Source organism: Nerophis lumbriciformis, linkage group LG04 (genome assembly GCF_033978685.3).
Source record: "Nerophis lumbriciformis linkage group LG04, RoL_Nlum_v2.1, whole genome shotgun sequence".
Classification (NCBI taxonomy): Eukaryota; Metazoa; Chordata; class Actinopteri; order Syngnathiformes; family Syngnathidae; genus Nerophis; species Nerophis lumbriciformis.
The window spans coordinates 30397501-30418382 of NC_084551.2; the positions used below are offsets into that span (position 1 = coordinate 30397501).

At 42.7% G+C, this 20882-nt stretch overlaps 1 protein-coding gene across 6 annotated transcripts in view; it reads right to left on the reverse strand.

Annotated features, from left to right (window-relative positions):
• ptprub (protein tyrosine phosphatase receptor type Ub) overlaps window positions 1–20882 on the reverse strand; it is a 531315-nt gene that overhangs the window by 192824 nt on the left and 317609 nt on the right. For all 6 annotated transcript variants that reach the window (XM_061951982.1, XM_061951965.1, XM_061951958.1 and 3 more), the window contains exons 5-6: window positions 14418–14533; window positions 602–776 (exon numbers count right to left, since the gene is read on the reverse strand). In XM_061951982.1, coding sequence (XP_061807966.1) covers window positions 602–776; window positions 14418–14533 — 291 coding nt within the window. The remainder of the gene's footprint in view (window positions 1–601; window positions 777–14417; window positions 14534–20882) is intronic.

Consider the following 20882-nt stretch of genomic DNA (forward strand, 5'->3'; position numbering starts at 1 on the left):
GTCCACTCTCCAAGGTAAATGCTCTACATTATCATTACATTACTTCATAAAAGTACTGCAGTGGTTTGTAGTACATTCTATTGTATTCTTTGTATATAATATTTCTTATCTAAAAGTTTGTTTGTCTTCTTAAAAGGAAGGTTACATGTTAAAATTGTGCTGTTTTGGGACGCCAATTAAATTGATTTAAATTAATTGAACAAATGTAGCTTACCACTACCAGGTGTGAATGACTGATGGGTTCCCACTACTCTGTGAGCGCTTTGAGTATCTAATAATAGAAAAGCGTGATATAAAATCTAATCCATTATTATTATTATTATTATTTGAGATACATGTTTTTCAAGTTAAGAGGTCCGTCCCAGAACCAATTAAGCTCGGTACCTAGTGTGTGAATGTGAGTGTGAATGTTGTCTGTCTATCTGTGTTGAGGTGGCGACTTGTCCAGGGTGTACCCCGCCTTCCGCCCGATTGTAGCTGAGATAGGCTCCAGCGCCCCCCGCGACCCCGAAGGGAATAAGCGATAGAAAATGGATGGACTACTGTGTATCAAACAAGATGAGAGGACAGTGTGGAATATAATACAGGACAAAAACTTTACCTTTGACGATGAGTTCAGCAAAGTTGGAGACCCCTGATCCCCTGGGAGACTGCGTGACACAACGGTAAAGGTCTTGATCTGACCTCTGAACGCTGTCGAGCTGGAACAATACCACAAAGCGCCGGTGACTGAGGTGTTTGACCGACGCTGATGTTACAATCTCCCCATTGTGTCTCTGAAAGACAGGAAAGGACACGGTCAGTGAAGGCAAGGTATTTGTTTATGACACTTCTCTGTTGAAAATACAGGAAGGTTTTTCCCTTTTAGGCTTTAAAAGTTGCACAATAAATATAATCAAAAAGTTGAGATGGTTAAAGTTAAAGTACCAATGATTGTCACACACACACTAGGTGTGGTGAGATTATCCTCTGCATTTGACCCATCACCTTCACCCCCTTGGAGGTGAGGGGAGCAGTGAGCAGCAGCGGTGGCCGCGCCCAGGAATCATTTCCCCCAATTCCAACCCTTAATGCTGAGTGCCAAGCAGGGAGGTAATGGTTCCCATTTTTATAGTCTTTGGTATGACTCGGCTGGGGTTTGAACTCACGACCTACCGATCTCAGGGCGAACACTCTAACCACAAGGTCACTGAGCAGCCAGTATTTTCTTTTATCCACTCTTATAGCTCTGCTAGTCATGAGGCAGTAAATATACAATGTGCAAAGGAATCCTTACAAGTCCAATCATAGCAAACCTGTGGTCCAGTGGTTTATGATATAAAATAATCTGAGAATGTTTTCCCCTTTTAATAAAGGTGGCACTCGGGGCCCATTTCAGTCTTTAATATTACTTGTGTAACACACTAGGCAGGGATATTAAACTAAATTGTTTTGTGGGCCACATTTCCAGAAAGCTAAGGACCGGGGTGTCGTACATCTTCCTTCACTAGAAGTCTAATTTTGTATATTACTCAGAACCAGCATCCTCTAAAGTGGACGTTTGATCCTTGGTTTGTTTCTTTTGTCGGAGTTGTGAAAATTGGGGAAAGAAATAGAATTGTCTACAGTTAAAAAAAAAAAACGATATTTTTTGGAAAGTTTAGCTACCAGAATTGTGTTGTGAATTTTACAGTGTTTTTTACAATGTGTTAATTGAAAAACTTGTGGCGGCGTGGCTCAGTTGGTAGAGCGGTCTTCCCAGCAACTTGAAGGTTCCAGATTCAATCTAGTCACTGCCGCTCTGTCCTTAGGCAAGTCACCTAACCCACCTGCTCTCAGTGACACCCACACTGGTTTAAATGTAGCTTACAGATTTAGATAATGGTGTTCACTATGTAAAGTGCTTTGAGTCTCTAGATCAGTGCTTCTTAAAAAAAATGTTTTATGCCCCCCAGGAAGAAGAAAAAATGTTGTGCCCCCCCAATACCAATGTTATTTTTACAGTAAAATTCTAGCGACTGAGCTGCTAGTTTGTTTGTGTGTTTTACCGTAAATTCTATGGTAGTTGTCTTTACAATGCATTACTATAAATTGAAAAACAGTCCCTCTGAGATTTTTACAGTATAATGTTTTACCATAAAATCTACAGTGTTGTTTTTGCAGAGCAATAATGTAAATGAAAAAAAAGGTTTGACTGTCATTTTTACAGGAAAATTGTGGCGTCTAAACTACCAGTTTTTTGTTTGTTTTTTTAATGTAAAATCTACGGTGGCTGTTTTCTACAATGCATTGCTGTAAATAGAAAAAAAGTACCACTGGTATTTGTACAGTAAATTAATGGTTAGTGAGCTGCCAGTTTAGTTTTTTTGTACCATTACATTTACTGTTGTTTTTACGGCAAATTACTGTACATTGAAAAGCAGTACCACTATATTTTTATGGTAAAAAATGGTTTTAGATTTTTTTTACCATAACATCTATGTTTGCTTCCAGTGCATTACCTTGAATGGAAAAACAGGAACTTCTGTTACTTTGAAGGTAACATCCTGGCAATTGAGCTGCCATTTTTTTTTTAACCATAAAATCTAATTTTACCATGTATACAATAGGACAACTTTGCTTTTTTTATATACAATATTCTATTTATAACTAACAATTCCTACATCACCAAAAATTTATTTACCATAAACCCAGAACCAATTAAAGGGGAACATTATCACCAGACCTATGTAAGCGTCAATATATACCTTGATGTTGCAGAAAAAAGACCATATATTTTTTTAACCGATTTCCGAACTCTAAATGGGTGAATTTTGGCGAATTAAACGCCTTTCTATTATTCGCTCTCGTAGCGATGACGTCACAACGTGACGTCGCATCGGGAAGCAATCCGCCATTTTCTCAAACACCGAGTCAAATCAGTTCTGTTATTTTCCGTTTTTTCGACTTTTTTCCCTACCTTGGAGACAACATGCCTCGTCGGTGTGTTGTCGGAGGGTGTAACAACACGAACAGGGACGGATTCAAGTTGCACCAGTGGCCCAAAGATACGAAAGTGGCAAGAAATTGGACGTTTGTTCCGCACACTTTACCGACGAAAGCTATGCTACGACAGAGATGGCAAGAATGTGTGGATATCCTGCGACACTCAAAGCAGATGCATTTCCAACGATAAAGTCAAAGAAATCTGCCGCCAGACCCCCATTGAATCTGCCGGAGTGTGTGAGCAATTCAGGGACAAAGGACCTCGGTAGCACGGCAAGCAATGGCGGCAGTTTGTTCCCGCAGACGACCGAGCTAAACCCCCCTGGATGTCTTGGCTCACACCGTCCCGAAGATGATCAAGAGAAGAATATTGATCCTAGCTTCCCTGGCCTGCTGACATGAGGGTATGTCTACAGAATATATTAATTGATGAAAATTGGGCTGTCTGCACTCTCAAAATGCATGTTGTTGCCAAATGTATTTCATATGCTGTAAACCTAGTTCATAGTTGTTAGTTTCCTTTAATGCCAAACAAACACATACCAATCGTTGGTTAGAAGGCGATCGCCGAATTCGTCCTCGCTTTCTCCCGTGTCGCTGGCTGTCGTGTCGTTTTCGTCGTTTTCGCTTGCATACGGTTCAAACCGATATGGCTCAATAGCTTCAGTTTCTTCTTCAATTTCGTTTTCGCTACCTGCCTCCACACTACAACCATCCGTTTCAATACATAGGTAATCTGTTAAATCGCTTAAGCCGCTGAAATCCGAGTCTGAATCCGAGCTAATGTCGCTATAGCTTGCTGTTCTTTCCGCCATGTTTGTTTGTGTTGGCTTCACTATATGACGTCACAAGAAACTGGACGGGTGGTTAAAATCAGGCACTTTGAAGCTTTTTTTTTAGGGATATTGCATGATGGGTAAAATTTTGAAAAAAACTTCGAAAAATATAATAAGCCACTGGAAACTGATTTTTAATGGTTTTAACAATTCTGAAATTGTGATAATGTTCCCCTTTAACATTGATAAATAAGGGTTTACTGTATTACCAGGACTCTTTGGCAATGAGAGCTTGAGTGCATAAGAGACACAAGCAAAATAAATGCAGTTGAAGTATGTTTATAATTAGGACATTAAGAAATGCTTATTATTTTACAAGTTATGTAAAGATTTGTATGTATTCTCCCAGGATGCAGACGGACTTCGGACACAATGTGCAGGTAGGAAATTATTTATTTAAGAAATAAATCAGACGGGAACAAACAAAAACGTGCTCAAAGCACGGAAAGCAAAAACCAGAGAGGCTAGCGTGGAAGCTAGTAACAAACAGAGCCTAGCGTGGAAGCTAGTATACAGGTAGCAGGAATCAAAAGTCGTCAACTGTTGCGTGTTGCAAATTAGGAAGCCAGACTGACTGACCGGAAAATGCAGTATTAAATAGTGCTACTGATTAGTGCTCGGGGAACAGGTGAGCTTCCCGAACACGGCAGCGGATCATAACATTTTCCTGCGTCTGTTGAAATTGGTGTGGTGTAACTGGTTCACTTTATCTTCACAGATTTACACACTTAATACATTTTCAAATCAGAAAAGTAGAGGTTATTGTAATGCATCAGTGGGGCTCTGACATTTATTTAAATCTCCTTGCGACTCCCATAATGCCACTTACTGTAATGTGTCCTTTTCTTTCGACTCCCCTTACTTATAAATGCCTGTGTCTTTCTTATGCAACTCCTATTATTTGCAGACCAAACTCGCTTTAAAAACCGTAACTTAGTCAGCCCTAGCAAATCCCTCCGCAGACACAAAATACATTATGCATTTTCTAAAGTTGAGAAGGTCTCACTATGGCAGCAGCTGCAAACTGGATGTAAAGACGGGCTGCAAAACGTTCAATGATTTAAGTCTCAAGTGTCAATACTTTGGTTTTGTGCAAACACACGATGATGAGAAATGCCATAAATAAATGGCGTTGTAATGCAAATGAGCCTTTTCCTTGAATAAAGACATGTCATGTTTTGTTTTATATTAAAATAACTATTACAAATATTTGATTTGAAAAATTACAGTTTGATACAGGACTGTTACTATGCGTCTGAGCTACTAATATCCAAATACCATGCCCTAAATATTGTAGTGCGTGCAAACTATAAAATGCAAGTAGCAGTAGTGGGCATGTTGCGGGTGATCAGCACCAGACTACATGTACAACTGATAACAGCCGCAAAAGTGTCGGAGTCCGCCCTATTTAAATAAGGATATTAGGTTAAGTTAAAGTTAAAGTACCAATGATTGTCACACACACACTTGGTGTGGTGAAATTTGTCCTCTGCATTTGACCCATCCCCTTGTTCACCCCCTGGGAGGTGAGGGGAGCAGTGGGCAGCAGCGGTGCCGCGCCCAGGAATCATTTCTGGTGATTTAACCCCCAATTCCAACCCTTGATGCTGAGTGCCAAGCAGGGAGGTAATGGGTCCCATTTTATAGTCTTTGGTATGACTCGGCCGGGGTTTGAACTCACAACCTACTGATCTCAGGGCGGACACTCTAACCACGAGGCCACTGAGTAGGTATATTGTGTGTACTACTGGCTGTGCGCAGACACTCATTTCCCTCTACATTTAAGACATCATATGCTTTACCAGTCCGACCTGTGCGGTATCATTATGTTGTGGAATATGTAGGACACGCCCCCTTTTCTGGCGATATACTATACCAGTGCGATATATACAAAATAACGTATTTTTAGCACGCCAAAGGTACGTTCAGGGAGGCGTAGGTGTTGAGTATGTGAAAGGATATATATTAATAATAATCCTGTATGTAAAAAATGCCAAAAAAACACCAGCAGAAAACAAAATGTAATTATTTGAATTTGTTTTAATCAGCCCCTTAAAGGGGAACTGCACCTTTTTTTGGAATTGTGTGCATTCACATTCATTGTGAGGAACAAGAACACAGGATCCTAAAGACGATTAAAAATAAAACTTGCAAAATGTGGCTAATGGGAGTCATCGTTGTAGCCTTCAAAGCCCTCTAAAACAACTTCAAAACCCTCCAGCAACGCTGCAAGTACAAACCCTGTTTCCATATGAGTTGGGAAATTGTGTTAGATGTAAATATAAACGGAATACAATGATTTGCAAATCATTTTCAACCCATATTCAGTTGAATATGCTACAAAGACAACATATTTGATGTTCAAACTAATAACAATTTTTTTTTTGCAAATAATCATTAACTTTAGAATTTGATGCCAGCAACACGTGACAAAGAAGTTGGGAAAGGTGGCAATAAATACTGATAAAGTTGAGGAATGCTCATCAAACACTTATTTGGAACATCCCACAGGTGAACAGGCAAATTGGGAACAAGTGGGTGCCATGATTGGGTATAAAAGTAGATTCCATGAAATGCTCAGTCATTCACAAACAAGGATGGGGCGAGGGTCACCACTTTGTCAACAAATGCGTGAGCAAATTGTTGAACAGTTTAAGAAAAACCTTTCTCAACCAGCTATTGCAAGGAATTTAGGGATTTCACCATCTACGGTCCGTAATATCATCAAAGGGTTCAGAGAATCTGGAGAAATCACTGCACGTAAGCAGCTAAGCCCGTGACCTTCGATCCCTCAGGCTGTACTGCATCAACAAGCGATATCAGTGTGTAAAGGATATTACCACATGGGCTCAGGAACACTTCAGAAACCCACTGTCAGTAACTACAGTTGGTCGCTACATCTGTAAGTGCAAGTTAAAACTCTCCTATGCAAGGCGAAAACTGTTTATCAACAACAGCCAGAAACGCCGTCGGCATCACTGGGCCTGAGCTCATCTAAGATGGACTGATACAAAGTGGAAAAGTGTTCTGACGAGTCCACATTTCAAATTGTTTTTGGAAAATGTGGACGTTGTGTCCTCCGGACCAAAGAGGAAAAGAACCATCCAGATTGTTATAGGCGCAAAGTTGAAAAGCCAGCATGTGTGATGGTATGGGGGTGTATTAGTGCCCAAGACATGGGTAACTTACACATCTGTGAAGGCGCCATTACTTCTGAAAGGTACATATAGGTTTTGGAGCAACATATGCTGCCATCCAAGCAACGTTACCATGGACGCCCCTGCTTATTTCAGCGAGACAATGCCAAGCTACGTGTTACACCAACGTGGCTTCATAGTAAAAGAGTGCGGGTACTAGACTGGCCTGCCTGTAGTCCAGACCTGTCTCCCATTGAAAATGTGTGGCGCATTATGAAGCCTAAAATACCACAACGGAGACCCCCGAACTGTTGAACAACTTAAGCTGTACATCAAGCAAGAATGGGAAATAATTCCACCTGAGAAGCTTAAAAAAGGTGTCTCCTCAGTTCCCAAATGTTTACTCAGTGTTGTTAAAAGGAAAGACCATGTAACACAGTGGTGAACATGCCCTTTCCCAACTACTTTGGCACGTGTTGCAGCCATGAAATTCTAAGTTAATTATTATTTGCAAAAAAAAATTAAGTTTATGAGTTTGAACATCAAATATCTTGTCTTTGTAGTGCATTCAACTGAATATGGGTTGAAAAGGATTTGCAAATCATTGTATTCCGTTTATATTTACATCTAACACAATTTCCCAACTCATATGGAAACGGGGTTTGTATATACAGGTGTATATAATGTAGCAACAGACCCGTTCATAACAATATGTGATTTGTTTTGAATGTTATGGTATTTACCGAATTTCGGTATATGCATTATTATTCTTTCCTCAGCGCATTTATTTCCAATAATATAGCAGCGCACTTCTGACTTCCGGCAAAAAATGTGTGTTCCTACTTTCGGAAACAAACGTGAGTGTTTTTTGTAATCATGGCACATTTGGTAACAGACAACGAAGACAATTATTTTTGGACAAATGAAGATGAAGCTGAATATACGGAGGATGAACTGCTGCTTATAGAAGTGAGCACAAAGAGAGGGTGAAACCTTGGAGCAGACAGAAGCTGAGAGAATGAGGTCACTTTAACTTGACGGTGTGAATGTGGAACTTGGAGCCAAGCTATGCGGACATACCGTACTGTATATGGTGTTCTTACACAAAGTCAACTGGAAACAACTTATTTGGTCAGCTGGACCAAACAAACAACTGTCCATTCAGTGAGTCACTTTAATATTGATCATGATACATGCAGCACATCATGCTTGTTATTACGACTACATACGCGGATGACACAGCCATCGTCGGGTGCATCGGGGACGGCAGAGAGGAGGAGTTTCGGAGCCTGGTGAGGGACTTTGCTGTCTGGTGCCACAGGAACCTCTTGCAGCTCAATCCGTCAAAGACCAAGGAGCTGGTCATTGACTTTGGGAGGTCGAGTCCAAGGTCACAACCTATTGTGATCGAGGGAGTCGAGGTACAGACTCATTCAAGTACCTCGGGGTGTGGGTGGACAATAAGCTGGACTGGACTGTTAATACGGACCACTTGTACAGGAAAGGACAAAGCAGGCTGTACTTCCTGAGGAGGCTGCGCTCCTTCAACATCTGTAAAAAACTCTTGTGGATGTACGACCAGTCTGTGGTTGCCAGTGTTCTGTACTACATCGTAGTGTGCTTGGGGGGCAGTACATCTAAGAAGGACAACTCCAGACTCGAGAAACTGATCAGGCGGGCCGGTTCTACGATCGGAATAAAACTGGACTCACTGGTGACGGTGGCAGAGAAGAGGACTGTGGAACAACTAGTGAGCATCCTGGATGATGCCAGTCACCCTCTGCATACCGTTATCAGTAGCCAGAGGAGCCTGTTTAGTGCTCGACTGCTTCATCCCAAGTGCAGGACTAATAGACTAAAAACTCCTTTGTCCCACACGCCATTAGACTGTACAACTCCTCTCTAGGGGTGAGGGGGGGTACTAGGATGACAGGGGATGCAAAACAATAACAGTGCAATACTTTTTCATAACACGGTCATGAATGCCTAGTTTCTCTTGTTATATTCTTATTTTACTGTTATATTTTTATTCTCATTGTTGCTTTTTATTTGTATTCCTATTGAAATATTTTTCTATTTTGTTTCCGTTTATACCACCAGTATTTACTTTTTACTTTTTAAATTCGATCTCAATTCTGTACACTGCTGCTGGAATTTTAATTTTCCTGAGGGAACTCTCCTGAAGGAATCAATAAAGTACTATCTATCTATCTATCTATCTATACGCTGACCAGTGGGCTGTGTACAAACAAAACATGAAATGTGGGCTATTACTTTACAGATACTGTAATAAGATTGTTGATATTTTTCAGTCAGTACAGATTGGTGTACTATCGCATTGTGTTGTGCATTACAAACTCAAAAGCGATTAAGCTGATGATGCAAAAGCTATGCATTGCTTGCCGTAGATAGCTTAGCATGCTGTCCAAAGACAATGTCTCAATACGATAGAAAAAGAGTTCCTCGGTGTTTGCTCTTACAATAACAATGTCGCTACAGCTTAGATATTATATAGGTTACGCAAGTATTGTTGGCGGACAAAATACTTGTTGGAAGACACAATACCTTTTGTCTTCTTGTCTCTCATTAGGATTGTGAACAATAGTCAAAATTCCAAAAAAGTACAGTTCCCCTTTAAGTCATCCAACAAATATAAATGTAAAAAATCAAATTGCTTGATAGATAATGACAGTCCAAATATGTTGATATGAATACACCGGATGGAGGATTCTCTGTTCACGTCTGTATTTGAAGTGCGGACGCATCCTTTTTCACGCCCATTTGTGCGTAACTATGCCAGTTTTCACGCACATTTCAAACATGCTTAATCATAGATGCAAAACAGCAGCCACAGAACAGTTTTAGCCTTGATAAATCCCATTGCAAGTGCTAAATTATTATATTTGCATCTCCTCTCCCCATATTGTGGGCGTTCTAATAATAAGCATATATTCTGCATGTACATGAAGACAGACACCCTAAATGGATTGCCCTCTTCATTTTAGCATCTTTGCATGCACTGTCAAGTTTGCAAACCTTTCAAACAGGCACAGTCTTTAAAGGGGTCCTATTATGCAAAACCATGATTATTTGGAGATAGTTTAAGCATTTAGCGACTTTATTTTGCCTTAGTTAAGTCAGTAAATATATTTTACCTGAAGAGCTTTTTTATTTTTATTCAGTTGTAGTCCAAAGTTGTAGTCAATAAGTTCCTTATTTTTCTCTATCCTCTTGTTGTGGGGCAGACTGGCTTGTACATGCACATGCATGCAAAAAAAAAAAAAGTAGCGTATAGTTCTAACTTACATCAGTCAGAAGACTCAATATGGATGCGCTAAAAACTACTACATGGCTGAAGGCTGGAGACACAGTCGAATGGGTCTTAGCCTGGAGGAGGTCTTTGGCACATAAATAAAACCGCCCACAAAATGGAGCATTCTGAAGAGACAGTCAGAAAGAGACTTAAAGATGGTCTGTAAAACATAATTTATGCAACATTTTGACCAAAGAACCACCACTACATGTTATGTAGACCGCAAGGAAGTGTTTTAAATATATATGTTAAAAAAAATCACAATAGGAATGTTTCTACTTTTTTGTTTTCAGTGGCTCTTTATCTGCTCCATCCTTATTTGGATTGTCATACAACTATTGTAAGATTGGGGTATTGATAAAATGCTATGTTTGACCACTCCTCAAAAAATGTTGCCTTAATCAAATCTTTGGGCTGTTAGGTTTAGTGCTTGCAGCAATGATAAAAAGGGCTGTCCAACCTAATTAGAGCGACAGTGGCATTTCTCTAATTTAATCACTACAAAACAATATTGATCCCAATGGTGGAAATTCACTCATTAGACAATTAGACAAAAACAAACGTAACCCTGTTCAAGTATCAGTTACTATGGCTGAGCATGTCATCTCTTATTGCGGTCGACAGCCTCATGTGTTTTAAGTGCAAAATGTTATTAAACTAAAACATATAATGGCTGCCACAATTAAGAGCATAAACTGATGGATGAAAAGCAGCATAAAGGTCGCAAAATAGTTGTGACAGTGTTGAAAACAAAAGATGAATGAGAGAACATTTTCAAAGCACCTAAACCTAAAACAACACTAAAATCCATCAAATTGAGATTATCCATCCATCCATCCATCTTCTTCCGCTTATCCGAGGTCGGGTCGCGGGGGCAGCAGCCTAAGCAGGGAAGTCTGGCTTCCCCCTCCCCAACCACTTTGTCCAGCTCTTCCCGGGGGATCCCGAGGCGTTCCGGGAGACATCGTCTTCCCAACGTGTCCTGGGTCTTCCCCGTGGTCTCCTACCTAAACACCTCCCTAGAGAGGCGTTCGGGTGGCATCCTGACCAGATGCCCGAACCACCTCATCTGGCTCCTCTTGATGTCGAGGAGCAGCTGTTTTACTTTGAGCTCCCCCCGGATGGCAGAGCTTCTCACCCTATCTCTAAGGGAGAGCCCCGCCACCCGGCGGAGGAAACTCATTTCGGCCGCTTGTACCCGTAATCTTGACCTTTCGGTCATAACCCAAAGCTCATGACCATAGGTGAGGATGGGAACGTAGATCGACCGGTAAATTAAGAGCTTTGCCTTCCGGCTCAGCTCCTTCTTCACCACAACGGATCGATACAGCGTCTGCATTACTGAAGACGCCGCACGGATCCGCCTGTCGATCTCACGATCCACTCTTCCCTCACTCGTTAACAAGACTCCGAGGTACTTGAACTCCTCCACTTGGGGCAGGGTCTCCTCCGCAACCCGGAGATGGCACTCCACCCTTTTCCGGGCGAGAACCATGGACTCGTAATTAGAGGTGCTGATTCTCATCCCAGTCGCTTCACACTCAGCTGCGAACCGATCCAGTGAGAGCTGAAGATCCTGGCCAGATGAAGCCATCAGGACCACATCATCTGCAAAAAGCAGAGACCTAATCCTGCAGCCACCAAACCGGATCCCCTCAACGCCTTGACTGCGCCTAGAAACTCTGTCCATAAAAGTTATGAACAGAATCGATGACAAAGGGCAGCCTTGACGGAGTCCAACCCTCACTGGAAACGTGTCCGACTTACTGCCGGCAATGCGGCCCAAGCTCCGACACTGATCGTACAGGGAGCGGACCGCCACAATCAGACAGTCCAATACCCCATACTCTCTGAGCACTCCCCACAGGTCTTACCGAGGGACACGGACGAATGCCTTCTCCAAGTCCACAAAGCACATGTAGACTGGTTGGGCAAACTCCCATGCACCCTCAAGGACCCTGCCCAGAGTATAGAGCTGGTCCACAGTTCCACGACCAGGACAAAAACCACACTGTTCCTCTTGAATCCGAGGGTCAACTATCCGGCGTAGCCTCCTCTCCAGTACACCTGAATAGACCTTACCAGGAAGGCTGAGGAGTGTGATCCCACGATAGTTAGAACACACCCTCCGGTTCCCCTTTTTAAAGAGAGGAACCACCACCCCGGTCTGCCAATCCAGAGGTACCGTCCCCGATGTCCACGCGATGCTGCAGAGTCTTGTCAACCAAGACAGCCCCACAGCATCCAGAGCCTTAAGGAACTCCGAGCGGATCTCATCTACCCCTGGGGCCTTGCCACCGAGGAGCTTTTTAACTACCTCAGCAACCTCAGCCCCAGAAATAGGAGAGCCCACCACAGATTCCCCAGGCACTGCTTCCTCATAGGAAGACGTGTTGGTGGGATTGAGGAGGTCTTCGAAGTATTCCCTCCACCGATCCACAACATCCGGAGTCGAGGTCAGCAGAACACCATCCTCACCATACACGGTGTTGATAGTGCACTGCTTCTCCTTCCTGAGGCGGCGGATGGTAGTCCAGATTCGCTTCAAAGCCGTCCGGAAGTCGTTTTCCATGGCTTCCCCGAACTCCTCCCATGTCCGAGTTTTTGCCTCCGCGACCGCTGAAGCCGCATACCGCTTAGCCTGTCGGTACCCGTCTGCTGCCTCAGGAGTCCTATGAGTCAAAAGAACCCGATAGGACTCCTTCTTTAGCTTGACGGCATCCCTCACCGTCGGTATTGAGATTATCACAATAAAATCAGACATCATTCTCTTGGTGATAAACTCCAATCTTAGTAATCATCTCATTGATGTCTGCTTCTACTGCAGTTAAACTAGTGGTTAAAGAAAGCCACAGATCACATGAACTACATGGTTGGACTCTGAACATCCATCCATCCATTTTCTACCGCTTATTCCCTTTGGGGTCGCGGGGGGCGCTGGAGCCTATCTCAGCTACAATCGGGCGGAAGGCGGGGTACACCCTGGACAAGTCGCCACCTCATCGCAGGGCCAACACAGATAGACAGACAACATTCATACTCACATTCACACACTAGGGCCAATTTAGTGTTGCCAATCAACCTATCCCCAGGTGCATGTCTTTGAAGGTGGGAGGAAGCCGGAGTACCCGGAGGGAACCCACGCAGTCACGGGGAGAACATGCAAACTCTACACAGAAAGATCCCGAGTTATCATCCATCCATCCATCCATTTTCTACTGCTTGTCCCTTTCGCCAATGACCTAATTTTCAATTACTAAAATAGAACGATAACGAATCACAACAAATGCACGTTGACGAAAACAATGACAAAACTAATTGACAATTCAATTGACACATAAAAACAAGACAAATGTTGACAGAGACGAAATCTGATCATACTTAATTTTGTGCTTTGGTGGGTGGGACAAGTTATCCAATCACAGTTGCAAGTGGCAGAGGGGCAGGGGATGACTCACAGAGGGGTCTAATCAGAACTACTGTCTTTGTAAGACAAAAAAAAACTGAGAAACAAGACTATTGTAAAGAATCCTTACTAGGGATGTTACGATAAACCTCCCGATGGTTAGTATTAAACCAAGATTAAACAATAAAAACCAAGATTGATAACTGCACTTTGATAAACTAACGGACTGACTGGTGCAAGATCGCTAGCTTAAATGCTAACATGAAAACACATAAATGCACAGAAGAATTACTTCAGGCAATGATTTAAATGACCAAAATACGGTAAATATTGTACATATTACATATTGTTATGAACGTGTCTGTTACTGCATTATGTGTATATAAAATGTTGAAAGAGGGTTTTGAAGTTGTTTTAGATGGCTGTGAAGTCTACAACGGTGACTACCATCATTTTTGACTTTGCTTTGCTCAAACAATTGCATATAATAAAAGAGAATAAGGAACTACCGCTAGTTTAAATATCGTTCAATGTATACATTAAACAATATACAGCTAATGCATGTGCATGGCTGTTCTCAGTAATTGATGATTGACAGTATAAAACCCTGATCTGAACATCCCTAGAAATACCTACATATTATGGCTGTGCCCACACATTGTTTCACTTCTACATTTCATGCAAATGTGAAGGTCTTATTACAGGACGAGAAGTCTAACAGGTACAGTCGGTGTTATGATCTCCCCAAATAAATCACTGACCTCGAGTAGGAATTTCTCCGCCTCGGCTGCCTTTCCAGTAGCAACACATTGGAAAGTGGCATTTTGTCCAGCGTTGACCTCCTCTTCTCCAAGCCTGGAGAAATGTGGTGCCTTATCTGCGGAGGCATACAGCAAGAGAAAAGGCGATGTCATCAAAAGACTCCATTACCTTTCAGCCACTCACATACCTCAGCCCGCCACAAAGAACACATTCTTAACAGGGCTCAAACACAATCATTTTCAGTTTGAGAGACAAAATAGTTTGTTCAGTGTTGGCCTTATTTTCCTCAAACTATAATGTTTACTGTACATGAACATCAAAGATTTTAATTTCACCCTGGATTAATTTTTAATTTGGTACCAGTGACACATGATGGTTGTTTTTTTAAATGACTGTTCATTTGTGAAAATCCATTAACCTTTGGTAATATTTTCCAAGAAAAAAAACATAAATCATGATTAATAAGTGATAAATGTTGTTGTTGTTGTTCCAAATGTGCAAATTTTTGGCAGAAATTAGTATCCAGTGGACTGTGAATATATTACATTAATAGTTTCTAATGATGTATGATATGTGTATAATGGAATGAAACATACTTAATATACATTGTTTTTACATTAGTAACACACATGTGATAAAGTGTACTGTATATGTGTAGCAGAGATGACCCCATCCCGATCATGGGATTGGATCAGGGGACGATATTTAACTGATCAGCAATTTTTTTTTCAACTGTGTCCCAGTGTTCACATGGCTAAAGATTGTACTCATGTGAAAGATTCCTTCAAAAGAAATGCACGCTCAGGGAGACACAATTACATGTCCATATTCCTGGTTACACATATGCAAGAGTTGCAAGAATTCCAGGAGGCTGCATGTCTTGCCAGATTACCGGCTTGAACTTGAGAGAAAGTTGTGCAAAGCTGCTTCTAAGACACTAATCCTTACCACCATGGCGGAAAAAGTTTCCTCCACGTAACATTATCACTGGAGGAGTAGAGGAAAATTAATTTGTAATCATGCTACACACACCGAGCAGGACGACACAAGAAGCTAACGGCCAAAGCTTCAATCAAAAGTAGGGATGATGGATCCAGATGTCAATACCAAGAATACCTTGCATAATGTCAGTATATAAATAATGCTAAAGTGATTAAATCCATATTTGTCTTTTTCCTGTTCTTGTTATTACAAAATCTTTGTTGTTGTTATTGTTTACAAACTCAGGGAGTACGTCTCTGGAAAGAGGAGGGCTTTGAGGGCAAAACACAAATGATTTAAATGGGAGCCAATAGTTTCTGAGTCATTAGTGATTCCCAGAGCCCAAAAAAAGTCTGCGGGCTATTTAGTGTTTTCTATTCGGGCTCCAGTACTATGTAATACCTTACCGGTAACCGTTAGAGATGCTACCTCAGTAGAAGCATTTAAATTCCATCTTAAAACTCATTTGTATACTCAAGCCTTTAAATAGACCCCTTTTTAGATCGGTTGATCTGTCCTCTCTCTTTTCTGCTCTGCCCGCCTCTCCAGCGTGGAGAAGTTATCAGGTGGCTACGGATCAGTTTCCAGGGAGAGGGTGCTAGCTGTTCCAAGGTGGGACCCAGGATGGACCACTCCTCTGTGCATCATTTGGTGACGTCTCTGCACTGCTGACTTGTCAACAAACAAGCGGATCCCCTGCTGACATCCCTATGGACTGGACTCTCACATTATTAACTGTATCCACTTGCCATCCATTGCATCGGCCACCCGAGGGGCTGGGGTGGGGTGGTTCTCATTGTGCCCATTGGGTAGAGTTTTTTCTTGCCCTGATGTGGGATCAGAGCCAAAGATGTACACAACCCAAATCGTAAATAAAAACAGAATACAATGACTTGCAAATCCTTTTCAATCTAAAGACAAGATACTTAATGTTCGAACTGGTAAACTTTGTTATTTTTTGCAAATATTAGCTCATTTGGAATTTGATGCCTGCAACGTGTTTCAAAAAAGCTGGCCCAAGTGGCAAAAAAGACTGAGAAAGTTGAGGAGTGCTCATCAAACACTTATTTGGAACATCCCACCGGTGAACAGGCTAATTGGGAACAGGTGGGTGCCATTATTGGGTATAAAAGCAGCTTCCATGAAATGCTCAGTCATTCACAAACAAGGATGGGGCGAGGATCACCACTTTGTGAACAAATGCGTGAGCAAACAGTTTAAGAACAACCTTTCTCAACGAGCTATTGCAAAGAATTTTGGGATTTCCCCATCTACGGTCCGTAATATCATCAAAAGGTTCAGAGAATCTGAATAAATCACTACACGTAAGTGGCAATGCCTGTGACCTTCGATCTCTCAGGCTGTACTGCATCAAAAACCAACATCAATGTGTAAAGGATATCACCACATAGGCTCAGGAACACTTTAGAAAACCACTGTCAGTAACTACAGTTTGTCGCTACATCTGTAAGCGCAAGTTAAAACTCTACTATACAAAGCGAAAGCCATTCATCAACAACACCCAGAACCGCGCCGGCTTCGCTGGGCCTGACCTCATCTAAGATGGACTGATGCAAAGTGGAAAAGTGTTCAGTGGTCTGACGAGTCCACATTTCAAATTGTTTTTGGAAACTGTGGACGTCCTGTCCTCCGGACCAAAGAGGTAAAGAACCATGGTGGTGGTTCATCCTGTTACAGGCGCAAAGTTCAAAAGCCAGCATATGTGATGGTATGGGGGTGCATTAGTGACCAAGACATGGGTAACTTACACATCTGTGAAGGCACCATTAATGCTGAAAGGTACATACAGGTTTTGGAGCAACATATGTTGCCATCCAAGCAACGTCTTTTTCCTGGACACCCCTGCTTATTTCAGCAAGACCATGCCAAGCCACAACAGCGTGGCTTTGTAGTAAAAGAGTGCAGGTACTAGACTAGCCTGCCTGTAGTCCAGACCTGTCTCCCATTGAAAATGTGTGGCGCATTATGAAGCCTAAAATACGACAACGGAGACCTCGGATTGTTGAACAACTTAAGCTTTACATCAAGCAAGAATGGGAAAGAATTCGACCTGAAAAGCAACACAAAGTGAAACTGCGACTCTTGATGCCAAAAATATTGATCGGGTCATCCCTATGGTGCAGCATGATATGGGCTGTGATAGGCTATGTATAAATAGAGCGTGGGAGTGAATGTGTGAAAGGAAAGCCAGAGAGTAAGCATCAAGCCTCCACATTTTGACTAGTAACATCTCAGCATGCTGAGTGGAGCTGCCAATGAATCAGTGTGGGAGTAACCCTCTCACCCAACTCTGTGATTAACAATAGCTCAGTGAGTAGAGAACCCTGCAGAGCCAAATGACTGTGTAAACGTTGGCCGCTCTGCCTGCCATGTCTGAGAAATAGGTTGGCACGTGTCGACTTGTCACTCCAGATGACTGACGGGAAGAGATGGCAGAGCAAGAGTGGAGCTGAATCATTAGGGAGAAGCAAATGTTTGCTTCTCTCTCACCACTATTTCCCTGAGTGTGCACTTTGTTGATCTTGTTTGTGTATCACAGACAGTGATGAAAAGGTCTGTTTTTCCCCAACCTGAAGCAGGTTGGTCCAATAGTATAAACAAAGAGATGAGTAATAGTAGTAGTAATTTGCAAAGATGAATTACTACGAGTAATGCCAGTTCATTTTTCAATGAAAAGACTAAACATATTATAACACTGATGTTTTAGCACTAAATGCTTCCTCACTTAAGTTGGATCTCTTCCCGTTTACCGTCTGTTTCGATTTGTACAGCTTCTATTCAAGCACAAATGAGTTAGGTCTGGAATTAATTGTGCCCTCATTGCGGTGATTGCTGCCAAGTAGTGAAATCCATATTGCTATACCGTAGCTACACCTAATGACAACACTGAATAAGGACCTTCATACAAGCGTTTGATTCAAACAGTTCAAAAATGATGACAGAATGGAGTGGAATCAGAAATCTGGTGTTCACAAAGGCTGTCAATCACTCAGCTTGTGGGAAGTGCCATCACTCAGTCAGTGATTGACTGCATTTGGTTCATCCATACATGCAGTTTCTCTACTCCATAGGAACTGCACTTTTTTGGAATCTTGTCCAAGATTCATAATCTAAACTTTTTGTACATTCTAAATAGTGAAAAACTGTTCCACCTATAAATCATTCTAAAAAAAAAAATGCAAAAACTGCCAACAACACTCCATTTGCATGCTGTGACCTGCATATTTTTAATTTTCCTGAGGGAACTCTCCTGAAGGAATCCATAAAGTTCTATCTATCTATTAACCAAGCAATGGTTATTGTAAAAGTTAACAGCAAAAAACTACATTTACGTCGTTGGAACACAATACAATGCGATACGACAACAATTGGTATAAACCAGGGGTCCCAAACTATGACCCGCGGGCCAAATACGGCCCACCAGCGTCCAAAATCCGTCCCGCGGGAAGTCTCAAGGTTTTTTTTAAAAATGTGTCCTTTCTAATCTATTTTCTACCACTTGTTACTCTCGGGGTCTCCTAGCTGCTCAGGCAAATCATATTGTCTAAAAATGCATTTTCCCCATCGATAACGGGACATCATCACGCTTGCGCCGCAGTGCGGCAAGTGTGCACTCTTTTAGTCAAATATTACGTGAGGAATATATATATATTAGAGATGTCCGATAATGGCTTTTTTACCGATATCCGATATTCCGATATCGTCCAATCTTAATTACCGATACCGATATCAACCGATACCGATATATACAGTCGTGGAATTAACACATTATTATGCCTAATTTTGTTGTGATGCCCCGCTGGATGCATTAAACAATGTAACAAGGTTTTCCAAAATAAATCAACTCAAGTTATGGAAAAAAATGCCAACATGGCACTGCCATATTTATTATTGAAGTCACAAAGTGCATTATTTTTTTTAACATGCCTCAAAACAGCAGTTTGGAATTTGGGACATGCTCTCCCTGAGAGAGACTATGAGGAGGTTGAGGTGGGCGGGTTGGGGGGGGGGGAGAGGTTGAGGTGTGTGTGTGTGTGTGGGGGGGGGGGGGGTGTATTGTAGCGTCCCGGATTTAATATTTACGTATTTTGATCATTTTAACCATACACGTTGCATTAGTTTCAAAAACTCATCACAACCTTTGCTTTTTTTCATCACTGATTATCCGGCACACTGACAAAGATAACCTATTGTTACTATAACAATCTATAAGGCTAATACAGTTTGCTTCTCTTTCTTCCCTTTCAATTATCTGCTTTCTTTTATGTCAGGCTTGTCACTGACAGTTTGGTTGTGTTTTAGTTTTCCCTCTGTTTGTGTTTTATTTCAGCGCTCTTATTTTTGTTTATTTTCCTGCTTGCCTCCCTTAGCGCTGTTTCCCCTCAGCTGCGGCTGATTGGCACCTGGCCACACCTGGTGTCAATCAGTCGGCTGCTATTTATACCTGCCTTGCCCTCCAGTCAGTGCTGGAGTATTGTTTGCTGTATGCTGCAGACTGCTTGCTGTCTCCAGTTCTCCCTGGTTCCTCTTCTCTCGTTAGCTGTTTCTTGTATGCTGTGAGCTATTCCCGGTTTCCTGATTCCTGTTTGCTGTTTCCTGTTTCCTGGTTCCTGGTTCGTGTTTTACCTGCTTTTTTATGGACATTAAAACCATGTTTTCCTGTATCAAGCCTGCCATCTCTGCATCTTGGGGTTCGTCACCCCCACTTCCTGACAGAATACTCCAGCCAAATACGAACCCCGCGGAGATTTCTATGGCGGAGAGACTTGACGGGATGCTGGCACAGATGGCCGAATGGAGGAGATGTTTTTCCTCCTTTCAAGGTCCCTCCCACCCATCCCTGTCATCTGTGGCCCTCTTTGGGGACGTCTTGGATCCGTCCCTTGAGGGAGGGGCTGGGGGCTATGAGTAGCTGTGTAGCTGGGGAGGCATAGCTACTTCTAACTCCAGTGGATCTGCCGCAGTTTCCACCATCCACCCCGGTGGGACTACAGACGGTGCCATCCACCCCGGGAGCCTGTGGACGCCATCAACCCCGGTGAGCCTTCCCACGCCGGCAGACGAGCCGCCTGCTCCTCTGACTCCGCCCACGCCGGCAGACGAGCCGCCTGCTCCTCTGACTCCGCCCACGTCGGCAGATGAGCCGCCTGATCCTGTGACTCCGCCCACGCCGGCGACATCGTCTTCCTCATTGCTGACTCCGCCCACGCCGACGACATCGTCTTCCTCGTTGCCAGCGGGCTGTCCCACGGCTTCGCCAGCGTCTCCAGCATCGTCGCCTCCGCAACCTCCAGGTGGCCTGACGCACGGTCGGCCATCAGGCGCCGGCATGCAGCCCTGTCGTCGGCCACGGATGTGGCCATTCCATGGGTGACCACCTCGCCAATTGCGGCGGCGTTCAACTCGCCGCCGCCACCTGACTCTTCCCCGATGGTTGCGGGGACACTTGGCCTGGTGGCCCA